General features: G+C 43.4%; 1 protein-coding gene across 4 annotated transcripts in view; it reads right to left on the bottom strand.

The window, feature by feature from the left end:
- Nucleotides 1–9,335: 9,335 nt before the first annotated feature.
- The window catches only part of nsmfa (NMDA receptor synaptonuclear signaling and neuronal migration factor a), a 31,281-nt gene continuing 28,603 nt past the window's right edge, over nucleotides 9,336–12,013 (bottom strand). For all 4 annotated transcript variants that reach the window (XM_030355410.1, XM_030355408.1, XM_030355409.1 and 1 more), the window contains one exon: nucleotides 9,336–11,120. In XM_030355410.1, coding sequence (XP_030211270.1) covers nucleotides 11,023–11,120 — 98 coding nt within the window. In that variant the 3' untranslated portion in view covers nucleotides 9,336–11,022. The remainder of the gene's footprint in view (nucleotides 11,121–12,013) is intronic.

Below are 12,013 nucleotides of genomic sequence, written 5' to 3' on the forward strand. Positions count from 1 at the left end.
AGTTGAAGACACGGGCAGGTTAAATGGTGACCTCTGTTGTTAGCATGACTTTGCATTCTGTAGAACTATTGTAATTGATTTCAGTGAAAGCTTAGGGGTCTTTCTTCCCGAATGCATGCCAACATACTGATTACATTTGGACTCTGATAGCATGCTTAAGAGATCCTTAGTTAAAGGACGTCATCAATTATTATACTATACATACTGTATCTGGTTCACTATTTGAATAAAATACAATTGCCTTTCTGTAATGTTTAGTGTCAATGTTATTTCATTATTCCAAGTAGTAAATTATTGCAGAGTAGAGTCCCTATTAAGTTCTGGGTTATAAGTTTTCAAATCGTTTTGATAGACTAACACAATATTTTGGAAAAATTAAATATCAAATTTGTCTAACATTTAAACTTAAGCTGCTCTTAAATATATTATGAGTGTTGCCTATTGCAAGGCGTAGGCCTATCTAAAAACATTTTACTTCAAGGCCTGTGAGGGCAAATATTGAGCAGATTCCATCCTTTTATTTGTATCTACAATACATGTTACGAATATACTATAGTTGTAGTAAATCAACAATATTCAACTCGAGTTTGTAGTTTATTCAGAGCATTTGTGTTTGGTTTAATGGTACATTTCAACAGTTTGGGACGCAACATCTTCCTGTTTGGTTAATTTAAAATGGTTAAAACGTTAGGCCTAGTTGTTTTTTCCCCTGGGGAGCCATCAGTGCCGTACGCTATGGAGCACCCTGAGTGGTAGTGTACCTTGGTATTGTTGTAATACTCTGTATGGCCACAGAGTGACGCTGACATCAAAATATTGTAGAAATAGTTTTAATTTTAGGAAGGTGCTATTTTAATGTAGGTCGTTACGCAGGCTGTATGCACTTCATTTCCACCCCGTAATCAGATGTATAACCATTAAATAGCCTCTGGGTTACTTAATACAATTAGCATATGCCATTATGAATAAATACTGGTATTGTTTTTATATTTTTATTTAATGTTTTAATCAAATTGATTATCTTAACCCTCTTTAGATCGATCCTTTTTTTTTGCCAGGAGAAAAATAACAAATAAAAGCCGTGGTCAGGTGGACACTAAGTTATTCGGTAAATCAATCGATTAGCTACAAATCTGGCATTGATTCGACAAATATTCAAATCGTTTCCTTTTACTTTAAATATCTACTGCATCGGACAGAACCGGCTGAATCCTTAAATGATATGCGATCCTTCTTAGATCCACGCCGCTGCCGCCCCTCACTTTAGTGGGCTGAAACCAGCAGGTGCTGGTCTAGTTTAGTGATGACATCATCCCACAGCTCGTTCTCTCACTGAGGCCCCTTGCGGTCTGCTGTCTCCCACTGCCGTGTTTGTTCAAACTCAGTGGTTTTTGATGCGTTACAATGGGCTCCGATTCTGTGCATGACATATGAATATTGTTAAGATGATCATAATGAGAAGAAGAAGAATATAGAGCTTTATTTCATGTGTGTAGCCTATCTCAAAGCGCCTGCAAGACATTGCAGCAGTTTCCTCAACAATGCATGTCCTCTTTTTGTGTCTCCGTTTTTTCCTGGAGCTGTCCTTTGTCCCTTCAATAACCAGGTACCAACATTGGCCCATATTTGTACTTTCACTAATTTGTATAGGCCTACTTATTTCAACGCTGATCAAAACAACATAGCATAGCACAACTTTAAGCTTACGACAGCACATATTGAGCTGAGGCCCCAGCAATGAGGAATGCGATTTACAATATGAATGAATATTCCGCAAATTGTACATTGAGGCAGCTCCCACTTATCTCTGGCTATGCTGATGAAATCGTTTGCTATATCGTGTTTTAAAAACCCACCCAAGACAATTGCTCTTCTCTCTCTCCTTCTTCTGCTCATCCGCATTCTCTTTTGTCTGGTTTCACCCCACCACGCTCCCCCTGCATATTCTCTCTCTCTCTCTCTCTCTCTCTCTCTCTCTCTCTCTCTCTCTCTCTCTCTCTCTCTCTCTCTCTCTCTCTCTCTCTCTCTCTCTCTCTCTCTCTCTCTCTCTCTCTCTCTCTCTCTCTCTCTCTCTCTCTCTCTCTCTCTCTCTCTCTCTCTCTCTCTCTCTCTCTCTCTCTCTCACACACACACACTTTACTTGAGAAGTTCTATGAAGGGGTGGGGTGTAGTAGTCATCACACTGATGTCTTTTGTGGGCAGGGTGTGGACAGATCGTGGTCCATGGGTCAGTGTGATGCATGGACCCCCATTACCCCCCTAACCCCTTACAGATTTAGGGGTAATGGCCGTTCGTGGTGGTTGATCATGGGGTGGTCAAGCGGTTTGATAATAGGGGTTGCGGTGGTTGATCATTGGGAGGTTGTGGTAGTTGATCGTGGGGAGGTCGTGTCGAGGTGTATGTGTGCGCTCGCGCGCGATCGTGCGTGCATACGTCCGCCTGCATGTGTGGACAACCTCGGATCATTAGAGAAACAACCGGTTCGAACAGGCTTTGAAAACCAGGCGAAGTGATTTGTTTGCCAAGGTCAAGGCAAAGCCGAAATTGGATGGGCTTTAAAGAGCGCGCCGCGGTGTTCACATCGTGAGGCGCGCTGCCTGTGAGGCGGAGGTTCGGAGGTGACGACAGATGCTGATATACAACAGCCATACGCCTCACACCGGGGGGAACGTGAAAGAAGCACGAGTCAGCAGATCGCGAAGTGCTGATCGTAGTCAGAGCACCTTAAGGCAGAGGTTAATTGTTTACTTATAGCAAAGCTGCTGTGAGCGGCGCAGGTAAAAAAAAACATTAAAAAATGCCCACAAACCAAAGGAAAAATATTTCATCAGCATTCCTAGAAGTGTAAGTTTTAGCTGCACGGGGAGCTGTTCCTGGGATTCTGGGTCAGAAGGTGGGTTCGGGGGTTTTGACTCAAAAATAATTACTATCGCCCTCGAAACCAAAAGCAGCGGTAACTTAGTTCGAATATGAAACAGTTATAGGCTACAACATAGAAAAACAAGTAGGCTATTTCCAAACATTTGATAAAATTTCCCTCGGAATTTTCCAAAATGCCCAAAATCACATAGGCCTACGCTATCTCTGCCTAGTAATTTGAAAAATGTATATATCAAAAGCAATTTACAGTGAAATCAGTTGCATTCATGGACAGGTAGCCTATGCGTTGGACATCTTGCAAATGGTAGGCTGCAGACATTGCCAGCGAGCGCAGGGCCGTTTCTTGCTATATGCGGGCTGTGCGGTTGCATATGGACCCCCAAAGACATAAGGTGGCCCCTAAGCTTCTATTTCAGCCTTTTTTTGTATTATTATGTTTTTTTGCATGAATTAAATTAACCGGTGTCCCTTGGTAGTTAATAATAAAGCATCTGAAGCTCAAAAAAATAAATTAATACATAGATAAGCTGTGAAATATGAACTGTATAGCTATGAACGTTGTCTATATATCTATACAGGACAACATTTAAAATAAAAATCTGATCTCATTTATACGCATATGGGATATGTTATAATGCAGATTCAGATTCAGATTAATTAATCATTCATTTTGTGTGGGTTTAAATTGCTGGGGTGAATTAGTTAATTTTTTCTATTGTCTATAATGTGGAGATGTAAATCAGCCATGATTTTACTAAAACCTAACCCTTCTCTTGCAGTGTATAGGCGCAATCCGGATTTGGCAGTTGGCCAATTTACATTCATTCTATACCAAACAAGTGTTTAGCATCTCCCATAGCTTATTCTTTATTTTTTTTTCAACTCAAGTTAGTGCATACAAGCTGCTTGGCTGGGTAGTTTTCTTCAATTATATCCAGAAAGCAACAAATCCACATGTTTCAATCGTTTTACATGCCATTATACATGCTCACAGACTTAGAGACTGAGAGGCATGCACCTAGAATCCTGAGTGAAGGAATCCTTAAAAAAATGGATGTCAATGGCTTGCTAATTGCCAAATTTTCGAACATACATTCATCAGAGAAGAGGATGCGTTGAACGTCCAATCTGGTCATAAAAATTGTCAACAATTATCCTGGTTATTGGTAAAGTGCATTTGACTGATGCCTTTAAAGGTAAAATGCATGCCCACCTTAGAGAGTATGGTAGGAATCCCCCCACCAAAGTTTCACAAATTAGGTGCCCCCCAAACAACATTTTGTATAGAGCCCCCAAAATCTAGACTCGACCCTGAGTGAGAGTATAAAGGTTTACATGATGACAGATGACACATAGACAGAACACTAAGCCCAGCCACATCTGTAGCATCAAGACTTCCCAGAAAAGAGAAAGCAAAATGACTACAGGAACCATGTAGTGTTGAATCTCTCCTCCCTTCCAGGCTGGTGGGCTGCCGTCAGGGACACCCAGACGGTGACGCCCAGACGGTGACGCCCAGACGGTGACCTTGCAGTGACTCTCGTTACTGCTTCTACATTAAAGCAGAGCATCAGAATAAAACAGAGCTGTTATACCTCCGTGCATCTCCGGCTAAATATCTGAACAGAGACATTTCAAGCAAGCTGTCGTTATATGGTAATGTAATGAGCCATTTCCAGCCAGGCAGTAGTCAAACATACCCATTGGCCTGCCTGTCAGGACAGAATTGTGTCCGTCTCGTATGATCCACAACTTCAATACGTGGAATCTGACTATGTCAAATGAAAAGTTAATGTATCGTATCCACACAAACACTGGTTGAGAATGAACAGGCAGGTAAGACCAGGTTTACTGGTGTGTATGAGCCAGTGATTTTTTCAAATCCCAACAGATAAAAGGAAAACTGCTGCAAACTGTATCATAATCAGAGGCTGGCAGGTCGGAAAAGAAGCATAAGTAATTTCCCAGGCATGGTTGCTGCTGTCAAACGGCGATCCAACGACCCGGCCATAAAACACAGCTCATTGTGATGGTGAGCAAAGCAAAGCACTTCCATTACATTGTCCCACGAGAGGGATGACGCAATTAAAATGGCAGCCGTGTGCAGCCGGGTTCGGACCTAGTCGGTGGGAAATCCACCCGGGACAGCCAGAGCGTGGCGCCACCAGCAGGTTTTATTGCAGCGGATTTATGGCACAACAATCCAGCTTTACGGCTGATGGGAGAATTGCAGTCCTGGAGCGTGATCCGCTGATTCGTGGCGGAAGCAGAACATGCGGTGGCCGGTTCAGCGTGAGAGCGAACTCTTGGAGCGCTGTAGGCCCTACTCAACTGCCTTATGGGGGGAAAAAGCAAAGGTTTGAATCTAGAGCTGGGGACGCCGTGACGACGGATTGGGGGTCTCATCCCTCCGCTCAACCCGCCTGGTCTGACGCAGCCGCGTCGGAGCCATAATCGGATCCGACCGTGTCGTTCCAGTCTATTCTGTGGGACCCAGGCTCCATCCAGATGGGTGTGTGCTTGTGTGTGTGTGTGTGTGTGTGTGTGTGTGTGTGTGTGTGTGCGTGTGTGTGTGTGTGTGTGTGTGTGTGTGTGTGTGTGTGTGTGTGTGTGTGTGTGTGTGTGTGTGTGTGTGTACGTGTGTTTCGGGGTGTTGGCAGCCTGCCAATGCCCCGCCAGTTCCCCAAGAGTCATTGCCTTTGTTCTCTTTGGGTGGTGATTTCATTCTGCTGCTGCACCACTCCTGAGACCTCGTTAGCATTCAGCCTCCGATCACAGAGCACCTGCCGGTCCGGGCAGGTACCCGGTGCCGTGGTCACATGGTCCTCCTGACGAGGCCCTGTCAGACCATTGGCGATTAATGGAGGAGCTGATCACCATAATCATGGAAGCGATTATGGCTGGACATGAGGTTTATAAGATAGTCAGCACCTTGGTGTCAGGCTTAAATATAGATTGTCGGGATTGGTTGAAGATCGTATTCTAGCTTTTCCTGTTCTTTGCGGCCAGTGAATGACTACTAGCTTATGCAGCTATTCGTGTCTTCTGCATGAGTTGAGTGATAAAGGATATAGCCGCACACATTTTTTTTTGTTCACTGAAACGGAAATGAGTGTCATTGCTGCAACGTATTATCCAGCCAATACTTTTATATGTAACCCACTGACTTGTCGGAAAGTTAAACTGCAGGAGACATCCGACAATATCGAGTTCTAAATTGATGAATAAATACTATTTCAGTTACAATATTTTGGTAAGAAATTCCTTAATACCAAACACATAACATGCAGCAATATATTTGAGCACAAACCATACAACTTTATTCAACAAAGTTTAATCATTTGAACTCTTAACGTAATGTCAACATAAGCAAAGTGATTAAACCCATAGTCCTCGTCCTCCCATCGTATTGTCAACCTGGCCCTGATATACCAAACACTGCCATGCTAAAGGGTAGTGTTAGGCATAGGCCAAACTCTAACCCCTAGCCCCTAAATCCATCCCTAACGCCTAACCCCTAACCCTGGCCCTGATATACCGGACACTTGCAGGCTTAAGGGGAAGTGGGAAGGTTATTTCTAAGCCTAACCCCTCACCCTAAACTTACCCCTGGCTCTGACTGGCTATAAGGGATTGGGGAAAGCATATTTCTAACCCAAATCCTAAAACTAAAAACCAAACCCTAAAACCCAGCCGTTTGGAACCCCTTACACTTACCATAGAACCAAAAAAAATCCCAAAACCCACCAATATGAACCCCTAACTCAGATTATTATTTTTTTATAGCTTAATGTTCATATATTTACATACTCCTTGAATGTACTTGATTTGTGTCATGGGAAGCAAAGTATCATCAGTTAGTCTATGATATGAAGTAGGCCCATATGCCATATTCGTGTATTACATTAATCACTGAGGTCTATGATCCCTCATGCTACAGAAACTAGATGAGAGAGTAGATTGGGTCATGAATATATGGACAATCCAGAATAAATGAGGGGCACTTTGGATTAGCATTGAGATGGGAAACTTTAACTGGAAAATATGATTTTATTAACAGCTCAAGTTTGTCAGTAGATTACAATGCTTTGTTGCTGCCCTCCACCATCCCATCATCACACTTCTGTACAGTTCATAACCTTTCAATATCAACAGAGGACGGGAAGGGGTTGTAACACAAAGTTAGCGCCACACAGCTCGTAAAAAAACTAAACAAATCACACACTTGAGAGTTGGTTGAGCGTTTTTTCAAGACGTCATCTTACATCGATCTTGCGTCCCTCTGTTCTGCAGATTCATGGCTCATAGTGTTTTTCCTCCATTAAGGGTTCTGTGTTTTCTCCTGTAGGCAGCAATATATGTAGAGTCTCTACAGTATATGGCACTGCCAACTTGCCCTTCCAACTGTTCTTGATAGTCTCAAAAATCCTACTTAAGAATTGGTACCCTAAAATCCTATGTTAGACAAGCTCAAATCTGTGTGAGCTTTTCCTTTTCCTTCATATTTTTTCGACCAATCATGTTGCTGGATACGGGGATCTGTTAGCACGTAATTGGATATTGACAGCGACACAAACTCAACCAGTACTCGTAAACAGTAGACAAGTGTCTGTAAAGGTTTCAAATCAACACTGTGTAGCCAGCCAATGTAGAAATACACTTATTAAAATCCCTCTCTTAAATCCTGGTCTTCTTGCGCAAATAATTCATTTATCTCTGGTTGAATATCACTGTAACGAAACATGGCCTAACTCCGCTGCTTCAGTTATTTGTTTCCAGCTCAGGCTCTTTGCTGTCTGCCCCAAGTAGTTCTTCTATAACATAGTAGGACTGTTGGATCAGAAGTTCTGCTATAGCATTGTAGGACTGTTGGATCAGAAGTTCTACTATAGCATAGTAGGACTGTTGGAGCAGAAGTTCTACTATAGCTTAGGACTGCTGGATCAGAAGTTCTGCTGTAACATAGTAGGACTGCTGGGTCAGAAGTTCTGCTGTAACATAGTAGGACTGCTGGGTCAGAAGTTCTGCTTTAACATAGTAGGACTGCTGGGTCAGAAGTTCTGCTTTAACATAGTAGGACTGTTAGATCTGAGGTTCTGCAATAACATAGTGGGACTGTTAGATCTGAAGTTAAGCTATTACATAGTATAACATTCTCTCAGCTGTGTGTGGCTGTAGCACAGATCGTATATTATTAGCCTACTTGTTGTACATATTTCAGTTGAAGCCCAATGACTAAATGGTCGTTGTCCAAAGCGTTTAGTTGAAACACGCTAAATCTAATATTGGTTAGCTTTGAGCCCATGTTAATACCAATTATAGCTATTGCATTGATTAAAGAGCTTTTTGGCTTGCTATGCAGAGGTTAAATAGTGCAGTTTGAGCAATATGTATTTTAATATTTTTCGTCTCATATTTTAGAAAAATAATCCACGATAGAGAGCTGAGTCGAAACAAAACTTTTAATAATATATCTCTTTTTTTTTAAAGCACAGTCCTATTTATTATCAAATATCTGCCCTTAAACCCCATTCGGGGTTATGAAACATCCGTATATAGTGGAAGTGACATCAACATGTATTTTTTCATCAATGATGTTTTGTACAATGCGAATAACAATCAGTCTATCTAGGAAACGGTGAGCAGAAATCAGGCAGCGCTGCCTGTAGGATAGCACTACCTGTAGGCTAGCACTGCATTTAGGCTAGCACTGCGGGTAGGTTAATGCTAACATACAGGCAGGGCAGGCCTACAGATAGCGCTGCCTGTAGGCTAGCTCTAGCCAACTGGCAGTGCCAGCCTACAGATAATGCTGTGTGTTATAACTAGCCTAGAGGCAGCTAGTGCTAGCCTACATAAAGCGCTGTTTGGCGGCTAGCACTAGCCTACTGGCTACAGTGCTAGCTTTCAGGTGAGGTGATGTGGCCCTCCTCACATGTGGCTACATGCAACACGACGGCTAGTCGCGTGTGAAATTATTTTCTCTCTCAGAAAAACGCAGAAATAATCTCAACACGACCACATGTGAGTCACTGCAATGGACCGTAAGTACACTATGTATATACCCTACGTATATACTCTATGCATATACTATGTATATATGAATAACTTGGCTTGAAGAGCATATGCTCACAATGAATTGTGCAAGTGTTTCTCAGTGTGTGTGTGTCTGCGTGTGTGTGTGTGTGTGTGTGTGTGTGTGTGTGTGTGTGTGTGTGTGTGTGTGTGTGTGTGTGTGTGTGTGTGTGTGTGTGTGCGCAGCAGTAAATTCAGCAGCAGCTCTTAAGCCTCCAGATGTTCCTTCATCTTTCATCTGTTTGAGACCCTAACACACACACACACACAAACACAACACACACACACACACACACGCACACACGCACACACAGACACTAACACATTCACACACACACACACACACACACACACACACACACACACACACACACACACACACACACACACACACACACACACACACACACACACACACACACACACACACACACACACACACAGACACTGCATAACTCCAGTACTAGTGTCTGATAATAGCCCAACCCCTCACTGGGGAAGAGACAGATGGATGTTAATAGCCAAACTGCCCGCCAATGTCCCCAAGTCCCTCTTCCCTAACCATATCTCAGGCCAGAGCTGTACAGTATGGAGATGGGATGGGGCAGCTGGCTTGCTTGGCAGCCTTGAGAGGAGTCTGGTTTGGGGGGGATGGAGGTGGTGGAGGTGGTGGAGGGGCTGTGAGCTTAGACAGGCCCACCTTGCACTAAGGAAGAAGGGCTATACTGTTGGAACTTGGCCGTCTGCGTCTTAAATCTTGACATCATTGAATGACTCTGTGTGTGTGTGTGTATTTGTGTGTGTGTGTGTGTGTGTGTACGTGTGTGTGTGTGTGTGTGTGTGTGTGTGTGTGTGTGTGTGTGTGTGTGTGTGTGTGTGTGTGTGTGTATGTGAGTGTATACGTGTGTGTTTTGCGGGCCAGAAACATTTATGAACATAAATACTTTTATGGCAACCATCCAGATAGACCTTGCTGCAATGGCAATTTTTTCACTCATACACGCACAAACAAAGACACGAGCACACACATGCACGCACACATGCACACCGGGCACACACACAGACACAAGCATGCGCACACTCACCCAGTTGATTCAAATCGTATACGTTTTCCATTCTTATCAAAACTTGAATCTCAAATGAAAAGTTACCTTCTAGATATTCATTCATCCCAAGCAATGGAAGTGAAGCATACAATATCTGATAGAACCAACAAACAAGAGTTTTTACTTTATGACTGAACCTGAGTTATTCAAAAGTATTTCCATATGAAACTGCACAACGACATCAAAAATAAAGGATGTATCGTTATTTTCCACATGTATTATTTGCATGACTAAAGCTATACTATATATTCATATACGTACACATCTAGATGTGAATTACTATCTACCTATGCATATCTCCTGCCACGGGAGACCTCCAAAACAAAGATACACGATTATGGCGGCATTATGATCGTTTCAACGGTTCCAGAATCGCGTTGGCCTCAGACATTACCAATCAAATCAAAGCGTTTGCTAAATTATTTCTGTTTCTACAGGTTCTAGTGTAGATTCTTCATTTGCTTTCGAAATCAGGAGGGAGAGGGGGTCAATAACGTTCAGCCCGGGATTCATTTCATGTCTCAGGACCCCCAGAATGCTTAATTATCCTCATGTCCGGCCCCCCCCTCCCCCATCTACACCAAGGGAACATTTCCATCATCCACCTGTGTGTTAACACTGAAGGGTTGCTTGACCTAAGGTTTCGTTCTTTTTTGGCCAAGTTTGTCTTTTTCTTAACATCTGATTTGTTCCATATTTGTAGGGCGTCGGGGAAGTTACAAAGGAGGGGGGGGGGGGGGGGAAGAGAGAGAGAGAGGGGGTGTGGCTTCATAGGTCACAGGTTGTTGTAGTCTAGTAGCAGTCTAGGAGTCAGGGTCTTCGTAGTTCTTCGTAGTCCAGGGGCTCAGAGTTGTCGTCATCGTCATTACAACAGACCAGGTCACCGTCATCTTGGAGCGGTCTGGGAGGTACGGCCTTCATGGGTCTTCCCAGTCCAGGTCCTCAGAGTGGTCGCCGACATCACAACAGGTCTTCGTAGTCCAGGAGCTTGGAGTGCTGCCGGGTCTTCCAGAGGCGGTACAGACGGAAGTCAAAGTACATCTCGATCATCTCCTTGCCTGCAAAGGTGGGGGGTTGGGGGGGGGGATGGTGAGGGGGAAGGACCGGGTTTAGAAGGGGTTCATGTGCAGTCAGACCCTGGAGTACCCCCCTGGTCACCTATCTACATAAAGGAATGACAGTGTGAACCGGGAAGGACCGGGTTTAGAAGGGGTTCAAGTGCAGTCAGACCCCGAAGAACCCTGGTCACCAAAATGAAGGTATGACGACCTAATCAATGAGCCATTGCTAAAGTCTGCAGACTCATGGATTTAAATCCCGATGCATGTCTGATAAACAAAGGATTCAAGTCGGATCATAGGGTGTGCCATGAAGTACATGGAGGTTGAGCTGCATTTCCCGACAGGCGATGAAGAGGGGTGCTGACACGTTCATGCAGATGACAGTTAGAGAGAATGTCCATATAGTGCTGGGGGAGAGCTGAATAATTCATAAGCAATGCTATGTCACAGAGCACACTAGCTTGTACCAGCATGGCGACTCATGATCATATTGAGTGGAGAGATATTTTTCGCCTGGAAGACCTCCACAGGATTGAGATTGTATGTTCAGGGACGAATTGGTATGCAGGTTATTATGCAATTCAATGATAAAATGTTTCATTCTTACGTGGAACATATTTGAAAAGATTGTTGCGTGTGAACTTGCATCTTCAAAGTATCGGGCCTAGAAGTGGTTTGAATCTATTAAAGCGTGTTTGCCCAAGGGGCCGTAGGATTCTACAGGGACAGTGGAGACTGCAGTCCAATTTTGATGGTGTGTTGTGTATTATTCAAGCGCATGAGTTTATTTTAACACATGGTCAGGCACATGAATAATATATTGTGTTTTTACTTGTTGTTCATCATTCATGAATCAGAAGGCGGGGCCAACATTAAAGGAGGATAGAGAT

Source organism: Gadus morhua, chromosome 4 (assembly GCF_902167405.1).
Source record: "Gadus morhua chromosome 4, gadMor3.0, whole genome shotgun sequence".
In the NCBI taxonomy this organism is placed as follows: Eukaryota; Metazoa; Chordata; class Actinopteri; order Gadiformes; family Gadidae; genus Gadus; species Gadus morhua.